Here is a 23175-nt window from a genome sequence, read left to right as displayed (position 1 = left end):
ACTGCTCTCCAGCAGCTCAGTCCCCAGCCTATGGTTCCTGGGGTTGTTCCTACCCAGATGTGAGACTCAATACTTGCTCTTGTTGTAATTCATTAAATTCTTCCCAGCCCAACTCTCCAATCTGTCCAGGTCCCTCTGAATGGCAGCACAGACTTCTAGGGTGTCAGCTACTCCTCCTAGCTTTGTGTCATCAGCAAACTTGCTGGGAAGAGACCGTCCCATCATCAAGGTCACTGATAAAGATGCTGAACGGGACTGGACCCAACACTGATCCCTGGGGGACTCCACTAGTCACAGGTCCCAGCTGGACTCTGCACCACTGATCACCACTCTTTGGGCTCTATTGTGTAGCCAGCTCTTAATCCATCTCCCTGCAGATTCTTCTGTCCCACATTTTGTGAGACAGATGCTGCAGCAGTCAATTACAGCCAAGTTGCAGGTAACATCAGTGACTGGGCCTGCTTCTAGTTTATCCAAAGGCCTCTTCATGCAACTGGAACAGCTACTTCTAACACCTTCTGAAGGCATCAAAATATCAATTCAGTGCAGAATCACAGGTTTCTTCATAGAGTCCTCAGCACACCCATCTCCCTATGCTTGGTGATATAACTAACACACAAAGGAAAGCAGGAACTGCAGCTCTGCAGGATCATCCCACTTGCAGTGATAAAAAATAAAGAGTGTGACAAAGTGGAACACAGTGGGTACTCCCATGGAAACTGCTGTACCAGCCCTCATGCTTTTGGAGGCCTCATTCCTCATTAAGGAGCAGGACTGATGCTTCTCATGCCATTTTCTGGGTTCACCCTCACGTTCTGCATTTTGTCTGGTAACCTGCCAGCTGTACTGCAAAGCCATACATAGCTGAGATGACACTGTATACAAAGCCTAACCAACCTAGGGCATTTTTTCCCAAACCACTGGTCTGAACTCAGCTTCTGATGTAGATCAGAAGACACAAGGAAAGGCACAACGAAGTGCCAGTAGGTTCAGGAAGCGCAGCATCTCTGTGACTTGCTTGCCCATGCCTGCAGATTACACAGGGGCAAATTACACCAAATGGGCAGAGGGATGTGCTGAGGCTGCACAGTTCTTTGAGGACAGCCCAACCTGCTCTGATCAACTGTATTCCAGTACAAACCTACAGAGTGTGGAATTTTAACACAGGATGATTTGACTCTTGTGCATGGATCAGCATCCATTTTCCCACTCCAATAATCAAAACTGTCATTATGCCTTCTAAAAAAAGAAGCTGTGTCCACACCTCACTATAGTCAATACAGCAACCCAGTCCCCCTCAAAATCTGTAACAGAGAATTATTCCTTAAGAGCTCAGCCTTGTCCAGTTTTCCTTTCTTGGAAAATTAACTAGCATATTCATGTGTACTCTCTACTAGAAGGCAAGATCCCACCTCCAACTATTTCTTGCTAAATTTTCAACAACTACATGAAAAATCCAGATAGTAATCTCACTGGCTGTATACTAACAAAATGTGTTATAAATCAAAATGTGGCACAGAAGATTTCATCTATTCTCTGAATTAGGCATGTGGGTTTGTACCATACAAAGCAAAGTCCTGAGCCATGAAGAGAGTTCTCTGGCACTACAAGGCTTGAGACAGAAAGCACAGTCTCTATCCCTAGCATATTACCCAAGAGTTAGATTCTAACACACCTACACACGAGTCAAAACTCGACTCCCACTAGCTGTGGAGTAAGGTGTGCTTCAGTGCAAGTAGCTAAAAAAAAAAAGCTTCCAGAAAAATAAACAAAGAATCATCGAGAAACAAATAAACACTGATAGAGGCTAAGCAGCAGCAAAGCTGTCAATAAAAAGCCTCAGAGAGCAGCTCTTAGGGATGTGAAGAAAAAGGGACACAGGCTTTGGGCAGAAAAGTAGAACAAGATGGGCTGACACAGTGATCAGGTTTTTCAGGAATTTCCTACACAAGATGGGCAAAGCACTCAGCCCCTTACACCTCCTCTCCCCAGCAAAATCAGAATTACAGAAGAGGCTGTAGGAATGACTGAAAATTGCTGTGTACTCAGACATCAATCAGTGCAATGGGGGGGGGGGGGGGGAGGGAACCCCCTCTGACAGAAAAGATGGAATATATTTAAAACTGTCCTTAAGCAAGTGTTCACCAGCCCCCCTACTCCTACCCTGCACTGCAAGGTACAGATGCACAGCACTGCTGTTCTGGTAAATCAGTCTTTCCTGAGCACCAGACAACCAAGGCTGACTTGCAGCTACACATGCCACATCCTTTTAGCTTCTGTGCCCATGTTTGTCAACCTGTGGCAGATAAAGCCATCACCTGAGGCTCATGATGTACCTAATGCACACCTTCCTGCCCTCACACACTGAGCAAATTAAGCCTAAAGGCTGGAGTACCTGTGGGTTCAATAGTAGAGCCCTCATCCCAACCCTTAAAGGTTATAAAAGCAGAGGGCTACTGAGAAGATTTAGCACAAGACCGAGTTACGGGATTTAGAAGTGTGGAAAAGAAATCTCAAATGGGACAGAGGAGAGTTCAAAAAGATAAAATGAGAAGCTGCAGCATCACTACAATAGACAGGAGGGCAAAGCACCCCAGACACCCTGATTTTCAAGACACTATGTCCAAAATGCTCTGCCATTCATGCTGACTCCAAGCTCTGCAGGCAACCTGCTACCAGACTGTAGATGCCTAAAAGGTTCTTGGGAAGCAGCCTCAGACACAAGGGAGGATAATGGGAAGAGAGGAAAATGAAAGGAAAAAGAAACTGGACAGAGATCAAACCCTCCCCCATGGAACTGAGCAATAGATGCTTTGAGTGCCCTTAACAACAGGGGCCTCCCAGGAGAGCTGAGGGATCCTAGTGCTGTTGGGAGGGTGCTTGGCATTTCCCCAGGATCAGACCAAAAAAATAACAGGCTGTTCTACATGCTTAAGCCTAAAAAAACAAAAACAAACCAAAAATGCAAGTAACAACATAAAATTGTAATGTAATTTCACATTCCGTTATAAATCTTAACTTCATTAAACCGATTGTATTATGAGGAGGAAAAAAAACATTTAGCATCCCTGCTGTTCCTTTTTATTTCCTGCTGACACAACAATTTAAATTGATTAAAAAGTCTTCTCAACTATTTTCCAAAATGTATAAATATCAAACCAGTCTAATCCTAACTAACTGTAATGAAGCTTTCAAATAACTGGGTCTATTTAGAACTGCATGTGTAGGGTCCATAAGAGCAGTTTCAAGTGACATCAAATGCAAGTTAATGGACCCACAGAACCATGCTACCAACATGGACTACTTCACTTCTCAAGCAAGTTTTTAGAACTCAGTTTCTATCCAAGAAACATCTTCAGAAGGAACAAGAATTAACTAAGTAATATTAGCATGTTCCAATAAATCTCTGCTAATCACTCAACTCAGTCCAAAAGCCAAATATTGCTGTCAAATATTGCAAATTTAAAATAGGCAAAAAATACTCTAATTTAATACAGGTCTACTAATTGCTTTTCTTGGTCTTTTGCTTTTAGCTATGTGTTAAATAACGTATTTTTAAAAAAGAGTTTCCCTTGCACATTATGTATTCCAGGTCACAATGACTGTGATTCTCCACCTATTTTGGTAGGTGAGTAATTTTCAGTACCTAAATATCCCTGACTAGAGCAAGACTGCACATTTTAAAATATATTCAGGATTTAAATTACAGTATGCAGTACCGAGTCTTTAAAATACCCATGAATAACACTACACATACATACAGATAATGTCCCAAGTAACCCTTCTGCAGCAATCTGCATGCTGTCAGTTTCACAACTGAGACAAATGAAGGAAAAGAGAACCTGAGCCCTTATTTAAAAATGCATCATGCAAATTGGAAATAATGATGCAGTGTTTCCCCCCTTAGCTGTACACCCCTAGTTTGAGGTAGAAAAAAATGTATTTTGATGGGACTAGGAAAGCACTGCAGATTAGTATGAATAGGATTTGCTCCACCACAGCCATCCAGAGATGGACTACTTGCTCCTCAGAACTTTCTGGGTGTTTGTGTCATGACAGCACAGAGCCTACTGGGCCAAAATGGCTATCATGTCTGGGCTGCAAAGGGAAATACTTGGATTTAAGTTATGAATTACAGAGCATCTAGGCTCTGTAAATACCCTGCACCACATTAACACAGATTCTTGGTTCAATTAAAACCTGCAACAATACACATGCAACAATTTCTAAAAGTGCATAATAAAAAAAAAATCCAACAACAACTATGCTTTCTGAGTTTGCCTTAAAGAAATTATTACAGGCAGCTTTTAAATTACAAACTCTGCACAGGATCTAAATTCATAATTTCTCTACACTAACTGAACATTTTGAGACAAAAGTAATCTAAGAAAATCCCTTGTCCGTGCATGACATCTAAGTTCAGTTCCTCATCACAGGCCTGAGATTTAATTCAAAGTCTATTCAAACTCCACTAGATAGAACTTACTGAATTGTCCCTTTGATTTTAACAGAAAGGGAAGATACAGAGCCTTCCTTAAACATACTCAGCATCACACAAAACACACTGCAGTGAATTTGGAGGCACCCTGAACTTCACAGTTGTCACTTCCCGGCACTGCAGCCATCTGGAAGGCCTGCCATCTCCTACAGCAAGCACAAGCTGCTACAACTTGTGCTAAAGGAAACTTCTTTTCCCAAGTGTGTGTGTAAGGTCTGAACTCCCCAAAAGAAGTGCTCTGGTCTCTGCCTGAAGGAGAGTTGATGCTGCTCCCTCTCTCCCCGAGGCCAACACAAGCAAGGGAGGCAACACACTGGATAACACTCTCACTCTAAAGGTTCAGTTTGGCCTCAGTGTCCTTTGTATAATGAAGGTTTGTAATAAGGCTGGAAAGTGCCTTCTCTGTTTCTTTTCCCCTCACACCAATATATTCAGTCTGCCATGATAAGCAGCCCAGCCAGCTGGTCCCAGCAAAGAAAGGTGCCCCGTGAGAGCTGTGCCTGGGGGGTCTGTGTCTGTGGGGCATGCTAAGCACCCAGGGACAGGGAGTGCTCTGCATCCCTCTCTAGCCTACAGGCTGCTGGATACAGTGCTAAGGAGCTCCTGAGGGGGATGTGCTTCCAGCCCTCCTCTGGAGAAGGGCAGGTTGCCATGACAAAGGCCTTTGAGAGAAAGAAATGTGGGATGGAAAAACAGTATGTGAGAAACCTATAGGGGAAAAATACAGATCTCAGTTCAGCGTTTGCCACGATTTCACAACACAAAGTCGGTAGGATTTGGGACTCTGGTTCATGGGAAATGGTGAAGAGCTACAACTGCCCTAAAATCAAGAAAGGTTGGATGAAGGAGGGAAGCAAACAAAAACGTGCAGAGTACAAAGAGCTCAGGATATGCTGATCCTGATGGAAGAAAACTTCACTACAGCACAGTGTCCTAACCTTTATTATTAACTGCTGCCAAAGCAGATTCACTACAAGAGAAGACACCTTTCTCCTAGGCCTTTACAGGTCCTTCTCAACAGCCTTAGCAAAGCTTTAATCACCTGAGCCACCTGCCACCATTTTATGGATTGCACATGCCTTGCTGCAGTAAAAGCAAGACTGCAACTGCCTTTTCAAAATTGTACTTCACGTTTCTAAAGTTTCTCTATCCCAGAAGGTCTCAACAAGGTCTGAAAAGAAGGGAGCAAAAGAAAACAAAAAGAACAGGAATGAGAGGGAAGAGGCAAATCCTAACACAGCACCAAGTGATAGGCTTAATCCTGTCTTCTCTTCTAGATGCAAGAAACCAAGAAATATGGAATTGTATAATAAGTGAATTGGCAAAAATGTGGAGTTCTACAATTACCAAGCAATCAGAAAGCTGGGAAATCCCACTGCCTTGAAAGGCAGAGTGAAAGACAGCTTCATTTTCCTGAACTGAATTTTTAATATGTTGTACATAACAGCCAGTCATCTCCCTCTCTCCCATTTGTTATAGGGAATCCATTTCAAAACATCATTTCCTTGCTTCAAATCATGCCTGTCATTACAATCCCAAAGCACTCAGGCTGCACACACGCTATCCCTTAAAAGCAGCGACTTCTGAGTTGGAAAGACATCACCTGTACGTAATGGGAATAGCTACTGCCTACCTCATCCCTGAAACCTATGAACAGATCTCCCTATTCCCCTTCCTTCTGCAGCATCTGAGCCTTGGCACAGAGTCAGCTGGCAGTGCCACTTCAGACACAGCCCCCTGAGTCCCCTCTGCTCTCAGCGCTACTGATCCAGAGTGGATGCTGTACTTGTGTGTCCCGGCTCAGCATCCCCCTGTGCTCAGACTCTTCCCATTTTCTCCACAAGGTAGCTTCCTCTCCTCAGCCTATAGGTTCCTTCTTCAGCTTTATCCTCCCAGCCAAGCCCTGCAGCCCATGCTTTCCTGCCCACACCATACCTGTTGGCAATACTTGCATTGCTGCCACTGCCGCTGTGTTTCCTTGCCCGGCTCAGCCTCCGAGTAGGCTTTGGGTCTTGTAGTCCAGGACTTGGAACTGAGGGGAAGGTCGAGGCGTAGCCATGTTCACACTCTGTGTGAGAATCAACAGGCAGGGCATTAGAAAAAAAAAGAAGTCAGTAGGCAGGCCTCACCACTAACTCATCAGCCTATCTGGGGAGGCCCTTAACCACAACAGCTTGGGGAAATGACTGATGATGTATTCAGAGGGAAGTAGACTGGGAGGTGGAGAAAAGAGAGGAAGGGGAGTGTAAAGGCTCTGCCAATCTTGGAGGAAGGACACCACCACTCAAACACCTGAAAACATCAAAACAAAACATGACAGCTCAGAGAGCACCTCATCTCTCAATCTCTCATCTCTCTCCTCCTGTCCATGCTACATAAACGGGGCAAACCAGGGGTATTTCACTGTGCCACGGAGGTCTCCACAAAGCCAGAGCCACCCACCACCATCGGTCCTGCCAGGTGGGAAACATTCACACCAATCCCCACTTTCCCTTCCAGAAATCTCCATTCACCTCAGTCTCCCCCTCTCTGACGAAACCTTCCACCTCCGCCGACACCTCCAGCAGGACTCGTCACGTTGGGGCTTCACCCCCAGAGCCCCTCAGCCAACACTCGCTCCGGCTCCCGGAGGGATCCCTGGCCCCAATCCCGCCCTCCCCCCCCATCCCCCGGGTCGGGCTGTTACCCCAGCACCCCTCCTCCTCCCCCCATTACCTCTCTCCCTTCGCTCCAGATACTCGGCCGCCTCCAGCAGCCGCTGGATGTTGATCATTTGGACCTGCTCCATGGCCCCCAGGCCGGCAGCCGGGGTACTCCACAGCCCCGGCCCCCCCTCCGCCCCCACGCTCCCCGTTCCCCCGCTGGACACGGGGGCGGCTGCGGGGGGGAGGAGAGAGGGATCGCCGTCTCTCCCCGCTCCCCGGATTCTCCTCACACCGACAGCCCTCCTGTCCCGAGGTGAGGGGGGGGGGAGAAAGGGGGGAACAAGGGGGCGGCTCTCCTGGGAGAGCGAGGTGTGAACGCACGGAGGTGCCAAGGGAACACGGGAGGAAATGCCGGAGGAAGAACCGCGATCGGGATCCTCCCCCCGGGGGAGGCAGGGGGGCGAGAGCTCTTCCTGACCCAAACCCGTCCCTACCGCCCGGACGAGCGCTGCCCCTACCCGCAACGCTCCAGCCCCGGCTTGACCCGCAACCCTTCCCCTACAACCCGCGCCGGTCCCAGTCCGGATTTACCCACAACTGCCAGGATCCAACCCCCGGCCCCCGCTGGCTTCGCCCCCCCCCCCCGGACCGGCCCCTCAGCCCACCCCGCGCCTCCGCCGCCCCGCACCACTTTGTTTACCTCTGCCCGGCGCTCACGGGAGGGGCAGAGGCGCCGAGCGCCGCCGCGGGGCTGCCTGGGAAATGTAGTTCTACCCCCCTGCCGCCGGGCGCCGCCGGCCACCGCCGGGCACCGCCGAACCCACGCAACTCCCCCACACACACACTTCCCCGTCCGGGACTGGGAACGCCCTCCGGGTCCCACAGGTAAAGGCACAGAGCCCCCCCGGGGCAATGGCAGTGTGGCTTCACCCCCGAGGTGATGGCTCCCTGCCCACCCAGGTCCTGAGGTGGTGGTGGCCAGGCCCTGAAGGTGATGGCTCCCTGCCCACCCAGGCCCTGGGGTTTGCCCTGCCCAGCCCTTCCTGTCTCCTTCACTGCCGCCTTCCAGCCCCCGGTACACAAACCCGGTGGTGACCACAACCGGAGTGGGTTCGGCTTCCCCCCGGACCACCACCACAGCAGCCTGCAGGCCTGAGCTTCACACCGTTCCGTATACAGACACCGGGGTTATCTGCACATGGAAGTGCCAAGGCTGTGGCAAGAATAAAGCCGAGAGAGGCTACCAAAGAAAAAGCTGAATCCACAGGGTGGGAGTCCACATCTCTCCTGTGGAAATGTAACTAAAGAGAAGGCTCTAGGAAGCCACTCCTGGAGTGTTTTGAATGGGAACGCAGCCCTTAGTGACCACGGACAAAAGATGTCACAGAGAACAACCTCACTAATACCATTCTGTGTAAATGAAACAGCTCATAAAAATATAATAATAGTGACTATCTCAACCCTTTAATAAATACTGTCACACCTACATCTTGCAGTCTGATCTCCACTCTTCTCAGCATCTTGATAGTGTATTTACATCCTGATTTGCATACAGACACAAACCTTCATGATCACTTCTGTGACTCCGAATTTTGCCAACTACTTTAACATTTTCTGGAATGCAGCTTAAAAAACGGTTAACATTTCATTGTATAATACCAGTCTCTAAAATACTTTATCTACACTCATAAAAGGAACAAGTGGAGAGCATTCAAAATCAAGATCAGAACATTCAGAGTAAAAATCCAAATCTCCAAGGACTGTTGTAGTTCTAACTGGGGTTATGTTTCATGCATCTGAACTGTTGGGCAGTGACTGGTTAAATTTACAAGCAGTCCTTCAACAGAACGGGAGCTGGAAAAGTACCATTAAAATCCAAACAAACAAACAAACAAAAAAATCCCCCCAGAATAAAATAAATAAATAAATTTAAAAAGCGGATCTTCCCAATGGTTAGTAGCAAAATGTCTGGTAGCAAAAGCTTTAAGAACAGCACCAAGAAGTAGCAGGAGACCCATGGTGAAGTTGCCCAGGTTGGAAGGACTCAACTTGCAAAGGCTGAAAAAAGTATATTTGGGGTTGCTAACTTTTCATTAAACCCCTCTTGCTGATTCACCATTTCTGAGGTTTCCTCAGAACTGCAGGCTTGCAGCTGATGGAGGTAAAAATAATACCACTACACAGTTGTTACACAGCTCTTTTCATCCCTGAATCTCAACAGGTTGATGTCTTTTATTTTTCTTAAGACAGGATAGCTGAAGAATAAAGGAAGCTGGGACAACTCCAGGGACATGCCTCCCTCATTCTGCCCCAGAAGCAAGCCCCAGCCCTCACTCAGGCATGACAGCCTCCAGGTACCTACACAGAGCCAGACCACAGCCCCTGAAAAGATTGGCTTTTGTCCAGGGGAAAAACTCAGGGAATTGAGTACTCTCCCTCCCCACCTCTTTCTTCTACACTGGAAACCACAGGTAGAGCAAATTGTTCAAAGCACATGGCAAGTTTCAAATCTGAGCAGTCTCAGGGACTGCTTACATGATCCTGGGTTACTCACAAAGGGGAAAGGACAGAGTCACACACACCAAATGCTGCACAACAGCAGGGTTAACACGAGAACATTTCTGGGCTCTGCGTTTCCTCTAACCTGCTTCCACAGCCAGGGAGTAAATTGCCTATGAGGACGAGCAATAAAAAACCCCACCAAAATACCCATGATGAAGCCCCAAAATAATGAGAAGACAGGCTCTTTTCAGCATCCACTGCCATTAGCTTTTCTAATGGTACACTCGGAGATCCATGGTGCCACTCTTAAGGATTAAATAGGGAAAGCCATGGCTGGAAAATGAAGGGGGAGTTTAGGAGCATATCAAAGTATCAGCCTCCTGAAGCTGAAGTTCATGATTCAAAATAAGAGAATATGAAGGAGTAGAACACTGATACACATGGAGAATTTAATCAATGCTGTGATGAAGCAACAGCAGGATCAGCTCTTCATGAAACGACATAGAATCAGCTCTTCCATTTACACTTCAGCTCAGCTTCCAAGTCTTTGTTTCTGAAGTAAACGATATACAATTAGAGGGAAAAAAAATTATGTGTGAAACAAAGACAAAATTGAGAATAAACTGCGGGACATCTTCCCACAGAAGTTGCCCAGAAGAGGCAGGAAAGCCAACCACAGAGCCACATCAGATCTGCAGAATCTTTTGGTTGCCATCCCAAGTGCCCCTGTGGGCAGGTCAGTCTGGAAAATGCCAGAGCTGTATGTGACAGAAACAGAAGTGGGTGGAAAGTGAATGGCACAGAGCGGCCTGATGCTATTCAAATGCTGACCAAAAACCCCCCAAAATCACAGTTGAAATGTGGTTGAGCAATCCACAGGCAACACTAGGGAGGGGCTAAGGAAAGAGTATTTTAGCAGAGAATGAGATCATTTAATTTAGTGGCTCTGAATGATCTGTAAGTACAGTTTTCTGATTATAAGTGCTTGCTGCTTGGCATCCCTTCTGGCAGCTGTGATTCACTTTCATTGTGTTCTGCTGCTTCGCTCTTTAGAAAGGGGCTTTTACATTTTATTAAATGGCACTTCGGCAGCCCTCCATTTCCATCCTTAATAATGGATTTGTTAATCTCCCTGATAGCCTTTCCCTCCTCCTTAGCAACAATTTAAATATCCAAGAAGAAATCTGCAGTGCAGAAATCAATTAATATTTACATCTGAAATGCTGCTGTACTATTTTAATCAAGTAGAACACATGTGATGTGTTTTTTATCAACATCACCATCACTTCTATTAAGCTAGTATCTTCCATGAGGGAAATCTTCTAAGAGCTTTCCAGAAAGTAGTGTTTAAAGCTTCTCAAACCCGCAATGACATGAGTTCTTTTCTTTCCACTCTGCAGGAAGAGAAACTGAGGCGGTAAGTAGCATAATCACTTGCATGAAGACACACCCTAAGCTAGAGGTGAAACAGGAACACAGCTCACAAATCAAGATGTTCAACCCTCTGCTTTGAGCACAAGGCTTACAAATAACACAGTGCTCTGCAACGTGGAAGTTATTTTCAAAAAAAGCAGTCCCTTCGGCTAAACTGCAAAGTTTTCCACCCTTTCCTTGGCTTTTTCCAAAATCCTCCTAACTCCAATACCTCAACTCTTTGAAGCCTCTGGGAGGAACATGAAGATGGCAACAGCTGCAAGAGCTTCCTTTGCCCACCCTCACTCAAACCCTGCAAATTCTTAATACTGCTTTCAAAGCCTTAAAATGTAACACTCCAGCAGGAAAGGCATGAACAGAGATCCCCAGAAGGAACCATTCTCTGCTTCTCTCAAAGCAGTGAAAAGATTCACTGATTCCCAAAATTTCTGGGGACAGCAGATCTATAAAAGTCCTGCCAAGGGGAACAACACCTCTGGCATACCTGAATATCCTTCCTATCAGCACACACGGTTAACAACCAGGTCCTGTGCTCTTGTACTCATCACTGTAACAGCTCAGCAGGTGTAGCTGGAATAGCTGGAGGACTTGGAGCTGGAACAGTTGTAGTTGGAGGACTTCTGGCGGCAGGCTGAAGAACATCCCAAGTCCCACCTACTCAAAACCCTTTCAGTGCTTGCAATCACATCAGCAAGGGACCTTCATCGCCTATGGGACACGGTCTCATTTCTCATCTGGGAGCTTCATTCTCTCATAAAGAATCAGAAAATCCCTTTACGTGCTCCCACTGTTGCCTGGAACCCATCCACTGGTGAGGACAGGCATTTCTCAGAACCAAACCACCTGGACAGCCAAGAGTTTGAACAGGAATAAAGCACATGTTGTCTGCCTCACTCCAATTCAAAGACCAAACTCTGCCAATCAAAAAGGCAAAAGCCACAGGTGCATTGGCTCTTTGGGCTACTTGCTCCTTTCCTCTGGGAGAAACGTTGCTCTGTTTTCAGACCTCTGCTGTGCCCCAATTTATTCCAAGTCAGTGACTTACTTTGTGGCACTGGTTAAGTCACCCAACTGATCCAGACGCAAAATTAAGTAAGAGGGCCTCCCGTAAGAAAAACAAAAATACATCCTACACAGTATGGTGTGCCTCAGCTAAAAAAGAGGAAGGTAGGATCATTCACCCAACAGCCCAAAGTGCTTCTCTGCCAGCCCTCAGAATGCTCTGCTGACAGGAGATGTGATTGGTTCTCAGCAGGGCTCTGGCACAGTCCCACAGTTTTACCTATGCCCTATCATTTCTCCTGCTGTGGCTTCCTTCTGATTTTTCTGCTGAGGTCCAAGCAACATGAGTCAAAATAACCCAACCTGGAAGTGGCCAACATGTGAATCACTGTGGCCAGGTCACGAACCAGGAGGAATGAAAGGGGTTTGTGGGAGTTGGTTGAAAAATACATAAAGAAGCCCTGTACTACTCCATACATCAAATCACCTTAAGATCCAAGACCATGTATATTGCCTTGAGCCACGTGTTCAGCTCTCATTGATTCAATGGGAGCTCTGCACACAGACTGAAGGCAGTGTTGTCTCCTGCCCTCTGCTAATTATAGTTTTCTGATACATCTTTACTTGTCAAAAAAAGACCCCAAGCAGCACATAAACAATGGAAGGAGCCACATGAGGAAGATACTGTTGACTCACCCTCAAAGCTCAGTTTTGTGCTCCTTCGGACAGGATTATCCAGGAGCAAAGGACAAATCTAAGGTCACCCATTTGTTATTTCTGGTCAGAAGGTCAGTAAAGATAAACTTGCACTTCAAAGTGAGGCTGTGAGGAAGATCTGGCTGATCTGTCTCCAGCAAGGGGCCAGAGACCACTGTCCTATGCATGCCCACCTTTACTGGGCTTGGGAATAAGGGCACCACGGTTACAGTGGTCTGTGTGCTTTGATGCTTTTAGAAGAGGATATGGCAACATACATCTGTATCTGCAGCGAGATCAGTATGTATTACATACCATGGCCACTACAGATAAGTCATCATATCCAAAGAATTCATCACGCATTTACGCAACTCCTACTGACAAAAGCCTGAGTCCACACAGGCAAGGGGACGTTTGGCACGTACTACACCTCAGCCCAATCTACTCCAGGTACCTCTAACAGCACCTTTCAAACTCCAGCCTTTCAGCTGCTACAGATTTCCAGCACGTTTATTCATGAAGTGGCATTTGTGGAGGTTACAGATACACCAACAGAGCTGCCCTCAGCACAACTTTCATTTCTGACAACAGCCACTGCAGTTTTTTTCATATGATGTTTCTATTCCTTAGATACCAAGCTTAAATTTCCAGAAACAGGTCATTTGGAAACCTGTGTATGTCAGTAAGCAAGGTGTGTTGGGTGTGTTGGGATTGGGTTTTGTGGTCTCACTTTGAGAACTGCAGCAAGCACACAAGCAACACTGCTACTCATTTCCAGAGGCTCAACTGGAAATTTAATGCATATGTATTTCAGTAGCTAAAATACTCCAGTTTACCCAAGCAGTCTGATAACAGGACTGTAGCCTCCCCTGTCACCATACTGTAACACAGATAATTTTTATTCCTATTTTTTGAAGGTGAGTGAATACTACAAGGGTGGCTTAACTGCTGGTGCTAAAAGGGCACTCCTGAAGCAGTCTCTCTCCCTGCCACAGTTCAGACAGTACATCCTACCCTGATCCATGGCTGTCTCTCAGCCCTGCAGTTTTGTTTCCACACCATCCAGCCAACCCATGGCCACTCTGCTATTGTTCACAACCACAATGAGGGGATGTGGTACCTATAAACGTAAAGAAGTCACCTCCTTACTTCTCTTTAGGGACCAAGCAGGTAAGGAACTCCTGCCTTTATTGAAAATCCTGCCCTAGACACAGAAGGCTGCACTGCTCACCCTGCACCACTGACTTGCAGTGGGAAACTGGTGTTTTGGGGGTTGAAAAGGACCTCATAGCTGCTATTCTGCTACCACACTCTGGGATATCCAAGAGTTTGGATCCACAAAAGACAGAGTTGCCTCCACCTTTCAGAGAGCTCCTCTGCCAAGCAGCAACCACTCTTGCTTAGGGCAGCGTTTTAAAACGATGAACAACCTGGAACATCCACCAAAGGCTTGGAAGAACAAATGTGGATACTGAGTGTGGTTGATCAGAAACAGCATAAAACTACTAAGAAAACCACTTGAGCTCACCCAGCTGGAAAAGTCCTTCTTTAAATTTTGCCCTTGGCTCCTGAAGCCCTCCAGCTTCCACACAGCTGTGATACTGACCCCAGCCAGCATCCCAGGGCTGCACCCAGCCCTGTCCCCATCACCTGTCCTGGCCAGGCAAACATCTACCTGCTACTTCTGGTTTTTTAAGACTGTTTCCTTGGGGCAGGGCACTGTCATTCCCCTACATGTACAGCACCCCGATCAACAGGGCTGTGACTCAGCCACCTTCCTGATGGGAGGAACACCAAAATAACTCGTTATGGCCCTGCCTGACACCGCAGTCAAATGACCCGGGCATCCTGCAGGAAGCAGGTGAGCACCCAAACTGCTTGCAACCCAGTTTGGCCGCAGTCTCCATCACCAAACCTTTTATGCCCTGGTCTCCTCTGTTACAGCTAATTGCCAGGTCAGAGACTGTAACGAGGAGCAACCAATGTCCCTTCCAGGCTGCCAGCATGGGGCGTGCAGAGCAATCGCTCCTGTGCTGGCAGAGCAAAGGGCACAGAATCCTCCTCTTGGTGCAATAACAACCTGAGCTCCGCATGCAAATCTCCTCACAGTGAGACCATGGATACACTTCAAGATACAGCCCTCCCACCTCTGCAGCTATTCCATAGTTTAGCTACAGCCCTTAACGCTCAGAGATTGTTTTCCAATCCCGGCAGCATTTTTCTTTGTTTGGGAGCAAAACGTAAAAGCTGCCTGTTTACAACAGTCACATTCTGAACAGCAGGTTGAGCCTTTGGCTAAATGGGAATTTTCAACATAAAATGTCCTGACTGCAAATCAAAACATTAAAAGGTTTTGCAGAACTGGCTGATAAAAGTGAGGATTTTCAGTACTGATGATTTTTCATGAAAGCTTCAGTGAGATCAAGTGCTCAGGAATGGAGCTCTTTGGATGCAAACACCTTCTTTAAAAATTTAGCAATAAAAATCCAGTATCCTTCTGTCCTTCTCTTTTTCCAGTTCCAAACAAGGAACTGCATCAACCGATGCATTTTAAATGGAGATGAGGTCAGATACTATCCACCTCAAGAACAAGAAAAATTCTACCCTCCACCCCCAAGAAAAAAACCCAAACATGATTTTTCCAGTTCCTCTTCAAGACAAAAGCAGTCTTAAAGGAGAAAAAAAAAACCAAACCAAACCAAACGAAAAAAACCCAAACCACACGTAAAAACCCCAACAACAAACAAACTAAAGAACCAAAAGAAAAAAAACACAAACCCGGTGCCTCACACTTGATTTCCAAAGCAGCGGTGCTGCTGCTTTCACATGCAAACCGATTTTTGCTGGGAACTGCTGTCATTTTCCTGCTCGCAGCTGCCGGCCACGGTGCTGCTCAGCTCCTCGGATGCACCGCTTTGCAGATTCATTACAAAACAACAATTAGCACGTGAGAAAAAAAAAAAAGCACAAAACAAAACCAAAACAAACAAAAAAAACCCCCACAACCAGACACCCCAACATTAATTCAACTTTCTAAAACCTAAAAAGCAGCCTGGATTTATTCTGGATGATGGAGACTAAGAGCTCTCAGCCCATCACCACCATGGCTTTAGCAGCAGAGCAGCTTCTCCGCAGTAGGATGGATCCCTTTCCATGGCAGGCTGCGTGCAGGCAGCTGTTCCCGCAGAACAAGGACACCCAATACTGTCACCTGCGTGGGACATGGAGCTGCCACGGGGGGTGAGCGGCAAGGAGAGGGTGATGGTGCGAGGGGATGGACTGGCAGATCCCTTTGTAAAGTTAAACGGAAAAGAAAACACAGCGCAGGCTTCATGAAGAGAACGACAAAAAAAAGGGGGGGGCAATGTGAAAGCAGGGGAAGAAAGAGTAAAAATGAGAGGAAAAAAAATTAAGGAACTTAAAAAAAAATTACAAAATAAACCAAATCAAAATAAAGACTAAAAGAGTTAACAGGGAAACCCGAAGGAAACAAGAGCCGGTGGAGGGGGGCGCAGCCCGGGTCTCCCGGCGGCGTTGGTCTGTGACACACCGGGGACGGGGACAGCGGCAGCCAAAGCCCCGATCCCCCCCCCAACCCCCCCCCATGAGCCCAAAGCAGCTCCGCGCCCCGCTCGGCAACGCGTGACGTCACACGGGGGACCCCGCCGCCGCTGATTGGCTGAGTGAGACTCGGCCCCGCCCCGCCCGAGGCTGCCACCAATGAGCGCAGCAGGCTGGCTCCATGTGCGAACCACGTGGCCGCAAGGGCGTGGCCTAGCGGCGGGCACAGTGCCGGGGGTCGGTGGGGTGCGCGCCCGCGGAGGCCCTCAGCGCGGAGCGGACCCCCGCGGGTGCCCAGCGTGGCCTTTGTTCCCAACGCGTGTGTTCCCCACGGTGCCGCCGTCGCCCGCAGACCGCGGCCCGCTTTGGGAAACCGCTCCGCACGGAAAAGGCGCAGGCTGGGCGTACCATCCGCGCCCGCGGAGCAGGAGGCCGGTGGCCCGGGTGGCCTCCGCACCGACCGCTCGCCCTGCCCTGTCCGCCTCTCACCGCTGGCTACCTGGCGAGCGCTGCAGCTTGCCTACGTGACTCTGCCCATGCCCCGCCTGGGGAAGCGGGGACGTGTCACCGCCTCCTCCCCCGTCGCTCCGGATCCGCCACCGGCTCCGGCTCTGCGCCGGGCCCGCACTCCCCCGGCCCCACTCCGCACGTCTCGTCCCGCCGAGGCCGCCCTCGCCTAGGGGCGGAGATGCGTGTCCCCCCCGCGCCGTCCCGCTCCGCTCTCCATCCCAAACTTTCACCCCGGGCCCGGCCTCCGTAGTCGAGGGGGCTGAGGGGTGTCCCACGCGTGCCTCTGCCGCGGGGCGGGGGGTGAGGGTGCAGGCCGGTCCTGGCGCCCTTTGTCACTGTGTCCGCGGGCCCTACGCTCGGCCAAAAGTTTGGGTTATGGGTTTTCCCCCCACCACCACCCCTTCCTCGCCAGTCACGCACACGCGAGGCCACAACCCCGCACTTACTTTTATTTTCCTTCTCGATCCTCTCCAGGTAGCTGGCGGCTTCCAGCAGCACCTGCACGTTGTAGAGGAAGGTGTCCATGCCCGCCGCGGGGCTCGTGTTGCAGATGTCTCCGAGGGGACACCGAGCTCCTTCGGCCGCCTCCGCGCCCCGAGGCTCCCTCCGCGGCCGGCCGCGCTTCCCCATGCCCCGCCGAGCCGCCTCCTCTTCGTGCGGCGCTGCGTGCGCGCCTGTCTGCCTGCCCGTCTGTCCGCCTGCCTGCCCGTCTGTCCGCTGGCTGCCGCGGTCCTAGCGCTGCCGCCCCACCGGCCGCCGTCCCGCCCCCCCCCGCGCCCCGGCGGGGCGGCCCGGCCTGGCCGCGCCTGCGGAGTGCGAGCGCCAGCGGTTGCGCGGCTCTCGGTGCGCCGGGGGAGGACTGGGGTGTGTGTGTGTGTGTGTGTGTGGGTGTGTGTGAGTGAGTGAGTGTGAGCTTGGCCGGAGCGGTTGGGGCAGGCTCGGAACCGGGGGAGAGGGGGGGACGGCGGGTCGTCCCCCAGCAGTCCTGGGATGTTCTGCACCCACCCTCGAGCCGCGAACGGCCCCCTGGAGCACCCCCGGTCCAGGCTGTCGTGCCTGTAACAGTGGCACCGCACCCCAGGGACAGTGGCACCGCACACCAGGGACAGTGCCACGGCGCAGGCGGTGCCCGTGTAGGCTTCGCTGCACTCGAACCCAGGACACAGCAGCACAGCCTGGCCTGCCGTGGCCCTTGTCACCTCGTGTCACCTCTTGTCACTGCCCGAGGGACTTTCCTTGCTCAGAGGCCCAGGGTGACAGACGGGCTGGGGACCTCTGCTGCACCCAGCCCTGGGGGCCATGCGGGCCAGCACTACAGGCACAGCCCCTAACTCCAGCGGACCCCCTCGGTACCAGCGGTTTGATGGCGGATCTCTCCTCCTTTTTTGAGCAGTGCCCCCTGGAAAGCCCTCCCTGGGTTCAGACTCCGCAATTAATTAACCAATGATTTATTTTTTTTCCCGAAGAAAATCAAAGCTGGAGAGCAGGCAGGGGATGCACCCCCCTCACTCCTACCCTCTGTGTCCCGCCCCACAGACCTGGGGTCAGGGCCGGGCACAGCACGGCTGGGGAATATCCTTATTTTTCTCTCTTTTTTTTTTACAGCCAGGTGAGTGGGGAAAGAGGGCGGGACCTGCCTCGGCCGAGTTCCCATCTGCAACCTCGAGTCCGTGAGTTTTGAGGGGAGGGGGTAGCAGGAGGGGACCCTGGTGGCACTGAGCTGGCAGCAGGTACCCTCTGAAACCCTCCCGGCTCTGTTTCCACCCGCAGCAGCAACGCCCGAGCTATGTTGTTGCTCCGGCAGTGTGAAACCCTGCTCCTACCCGGCCGGTTAGGTTGGTCTGGATCCACCGAGGAGCCCTGAGGGAGCGGCCGGGGCAAAACATCACCCCAGAGATGTGCCCGGGCGTGGGGACCTGCTCATACCTGGCTGCCATGGGGCTCTGCAGGTCTCACCGGGTCACCAGCCTCGCAGCACTGGCTGGAGGTAAGGCGAGAAGAGAACTTGTGATGGCGTTTAAAAGATTCCCGATTAGTAAGTATTAATTGGTACCTGTAGCCTGCAGCGTCATGGGAACCTGAATCATCTGAGGCGGGATGATGCCCCAGACGTCAGTGTGTGCAATGAAGTCCCTCTGGCTCCCAATCGCTGGGGGCTGGCAGGCTATTTTTGGTAAGCATGGCTTCAGGATTTCATCGGCCACAGTCCCAGGCTGGCTCTCTGGGCAGCTCAGCCCCCGTGGCTGCATGGCACCTCTGCGCTGGCAGCACCACATGGCTGCTGCCACATCAAAGATAGGACAATTTGTCCCATCACTGTGTTTGGCAGAGTGCCCCTGCTGCCACCTGAAATGTTGGGTGGCACAGTCAGGGTCTGCCATGGCCAGAGATGGGAAGTCCCTGGAAAAATAGGAAGCCAGAGGGTGTGGAGCATCATCTGGATTTGGATGTGGCCTGGAGAAGAGTGGGGAAGGCAGAAGTGAGAGCCTGGTGTGGAGAGCAGGAGTGGAGCGGGAGAGCACACTGCTGCTGGGCTGGGCCCTGCTCAGCACCCAGAGGCATCTGGACATCCACAAGGACAGGATTTTGACTGGAAGAGCAAGGGCTGACCAGAGCAGGGGGTGGAGGTGGGAGCTATGGTGAGCCATAACATCTGTACAGGCAAGCTAAGAATTCAGAATGTACTTGGGATATACGTTCAGAATGTATCTTGGGATAAGACAGGAGTCCCACTTTACAAGTGTGGCCCAGCTAACATGCCCAGAAAGTGTCTGGCTTTGGTGTCTGTGCGATTAGAAGCTGGAGGCTATGACTCTGCTGGGTACCACTGGTGCCCAGCTCAGTGCAGCACTGAGGACAACCTTCTGCCTCATCACCAACCCAAAGTTGGCTTTCTGTGACCTTAACTTAAAGTGCAAGAAGCCATTGCTGAAAACACATCAAAGGCAGCAGAGTCAGTATCAGATTGCTTAAAAATCACATGACTTAAAGATCTCTGCCCCTCTCCCAGAAGGAAATGAGGATGTGTGTGGTCATCTGGAGTTCATACAGTAGATCCTGTGCCTGATGACAGCATCCTCCTAACTGCTGCACCCTACATCCTCTTTGTGCACTGGTGCAACCCTTTTCCTGGGATTTTTAAAATACTTTGTGTGAACCTGGGCTGATGTCCCCCAAAGGGACATCCCCAGGGTTGGAAGCCAAAATAATCATAATTTTGATTCCCTTTCCACGTAGCTTCATTCTGAGATTCTTTTCTTTAAAGTACTTGCACATTAAAATTAAAAGTCTCTTCTAACATCTTGCCCTGGAAGGGTTCAAGTAGTTCTGCCACGGCTGGCCAGGCTGCAGGATGCCTGAGACAGTCCCAATAACTATTGTAGCTCTGGCCCAGCTTTGAGGCCCAGACCAGCCCCAGAACCCTTTTCTGGGAGAGGACCATGCCCCAGACCCTCTGATGCTTCCTCTGTTTCTTCTAACATTTTTTTTTGTGGTTGTCCATCCTTTTCTGCCAGTGGCAGGATGCTGAATTGGCCTGGCTGTCCTCATGCTTTGCTGTAGCAGCCCCAGATCACAGCTCCCATCTGAATCCTGGGAATCCATGCATGGTTGGCTCTTCAGAGAAGTCTCAGAGGCTGCACCTTGTCTCTTCCCATGGGTAAAGGTCCTTGTCCACATGAAGTTCAGCCCAGGGCAAGGCACAGCTCATGCTCTTGTCCATAGGTGGTGCCAGTAGGTGCAGGAGCCTTTCCTGTCTGATCCTGGGATAGCAGAGCGTTATGGTGTTTGTTAGGGAATTGGGGTAAGGAGATACTAGCGTTTCCAAGGGAATGGTCCAAAGGCAGGATTTTCAAGGGGATTTGGTTTGGGTGGGTGTACATTGCAAAAAAATGGGTGGGCAGGGGAGAACACAAGGGCAGATCAGAGAGGCAACACAGGAGGAGTGATTAGGGAGGAAGCTTTGCAGTCTCACCAGCTCTGAACATCCAGCAGCCATGGTCCAGCACCCTCATCCCTGGCAGCCTCCTAAACACAGCCAGTGTGCTCTCTTTATTTGCCTTCTCTTGTACTTTTTTTAACCTTTGAGTTTCACCCTGAAATTTTTCTGTCAATGTTTTTCTCCGCAAGGAGGTGGCAGAGCTGCTTCTTGGGCAGAATTGGAGGGACCAAGTGCATCCCTTTCCAGGAGGGAGCTGGGGTGAGCCACCAGCCCAGCCCCACTGCCCAGGCAGGTTGCCAAAGCATCGCTCACCACGTGGGAGATCCCTGGACCTTTTATCAGCAGCCCGTGGCCTCATGCTGCCCTGGGCACAGCATGGCACAGGGAGGGGGGCACAGAGAGGGGGTGTGGGGATCAGGTACCGACAGTGCTGCTGCCAAATTCACATTTGTGGAAGTGGGAAAAATATCCACCTTGTCATTCTGGGGTTGGACCAGGTAAGAGGTAAAAAGTGCCTTAACACAGGTAGGGGTGGGCTTAGGTGTAAAGCTGCCCAGTGGCAAGGGGTGCTACAAGAATCCCAGGGGTTGGGGAGTGCACATCACAGAAGCCCAGAATTGTCAGAGCTGGAAGGGACCTCTGGAGATCATGCAGTCCAACTCTCCCACTCATGCAGGGTCACAGGAGCACATTACACAGGACTGCATCCCCCCCAGAGAAGGGAACTCCACAGCCTCCCTTGACAGCCTGTTCCAGTGTCTTGTCACCCTCATAGTAAAGAAGTTTTTTTCCTATGTTTAGATGGAACTTGTGTTCCAGCTCATGCCTGTTGCATCTCATCCTGTCACTGGGAACTATGGAGAAGAGTCTGGCTCCGTCTTCCTTGCACCCACCCTTTAGATACTTGTAGACTTTACCAAGGTCTCCCCTCAGCCTTTTCTCCTCCAGGCTGAAGACTCCCAGATCTCTCAACCTTTCCTCATAAGGCTGAGGTGCACAGCCCACTCTGCTCTGTCCCCCATTCCCTTTTCGGGCTGAAAAACAGTGGAAAAATTATTTCTCTGAACACCAATTATAAGTCCTCTTTAGTGGGTGCATTTTGACATTGTTCTGGTGGTACCAGGCACTCACAGCAGTTATTTCCCCACACTGCAGGTGTTACCTGTACGGCTTGTTCCAGCAGCAGCACCAGTGCACATCACCCCATGGACAGACCTGGCAGGGCTCAGAGAGGGTTTGAAAAGGTGGGGGGATGGAACAACCGTGGGTTTCCAGGAGGCACCTGCTCTCTCTCTCTTCTGGCTAATCCCATCACAATCCTTTCATATAATTTCACCTGCCTTGAAAAGTCTGCTGCTGCCCTTTTTGGAAGGGCAAACCTGTTTTCTAAGCAATAACTGTGCTGCACGTCTGCCAAGGGCAGGTGTTTCTCACTGCACAAGAGGGATATCAAGATATTAAAAAATTGTTTGGAGGCCTATTGTCTCTCTCTCCTTTTTTTTTTTTTTTTTTTTTTTTTTTTTAGGGATACAGTTGTTGTGGTGAACTAGAGCTGCTCTGGAGCATTTGTACCCTGGAGGCAAAGCAGCTTTGATGGATCCTGGATGACTCCTAAAGGTCTGACTTTACTGTTGGTCCCAGGAAATTCATGAGCTCAGGACCAAGGCAACAAGCTGCTGCTGCTGCCAGGATGGTTATTCCAGTAGTGCTGGTGGGCACTGTTGGTTTTCACAGCCCCTTTGGGTGCCCATGTGGGATACCCAGCAGTGCCCCAGTAGCTGCTCTGTATGGGCTGAGACCTTTCCACAGCCTCAGCTTCAGTGGAACGTTGTGAGTTGCAGCAGGGAAGCAGAAAGCCTCCATCCGTGCTGAGAAGCATGAATACAGGAACAGTATTTTGGTTTTCAGCATGTCTTTCCCTGCTCTGACACCAGCCTCTCTGCTTCCAAATATCCAGGCACTGATTTTTTCATTTGTAATCTGGCTTACAAAAAAAGCATCCCCTTGGAGTCAGTGACTCAGGATGTCAGGGTTTGCTTTGCAGAGCTTGTGCTCTACCCAGGAAGATGTGGTATGAGCATCACTGTTTGTGGTCAGGCAAGTGATCCCAACCTGATGGCCAGAGCAGGTGAGGCCCCACTCCTCACCTAAGTACTTGGGCGTGAGTTCATTGAGGTGCAGAAATCTGCCAGCACAGAAGCTGCTGAAATCTTGTGTTTCATATTTTCAGTTCCCCAACTTTGTTGGAGACAATTCATGATTTTGCTAAGGCCACCACTGAAAGTCCTCATCATCACAAGCCCAAAGAAGAACAGACAAAGATAGCCTGAGGGTCAGACTGCCAATGGATTTGGGCTTTAGGAAGTCAGGGAAGAGGTGGTTGCCAG

General features: G+C 49.9%; 1 protein-coding gene across 2 annotated transcripts in view; it reads right to left on the bottom strand.

Annotated features, from left to right (window-relative positions):
- MXI1 (MAX interactor 1, dimerization protein) overlaps positions 1–17616 on the bottom strand; it is a 58170-nt gene extending 40554 nt beyond the window's left edge. The window contains exons 1-2 of one of the 2 annotated variants that reach the window (XM_030453672.1): positions 17295–17616; positions 6434–6566 (exon numbers count right to left, since the gene is read on the bottom strand). In XM_030453672.1, coding sequence (XP_030309532.1) covers positions 6434–6566; positions 17295–17478 — 317 coding nt within the window. In that variant the 5' untranslated portion in view covers positions 17479–17616. Of the gene's footprint in view, positions 1–6433; positions 6567–7213; positions 7740–17294 lie in introns of those variants that run through there. The other variant, XM_030453673.1, reaches the window with a different exon arrangement.
- Positions 17617–23175: the final 5559 nt, after the last annotated feature.

This window comes from Calypte anna, chromosome 6, assembly GCF_003957555.1.
Source record: "Calypte anna isolate BGI_N300 chromosome 6, bCalAnn1_v1.p, whole genome shotgun sequence".
Lineage (NCBI taxonomy): Eukaryota > Metazoa > Chordata > Aves > Apodiformes > Trochilidae > Calypte > Calypte anna.
The sequence above is the reverse complement of the archived record's forward strand: the minus strand, read 5'-3'. Positions and strand labels throughout refer to the sequence as shown.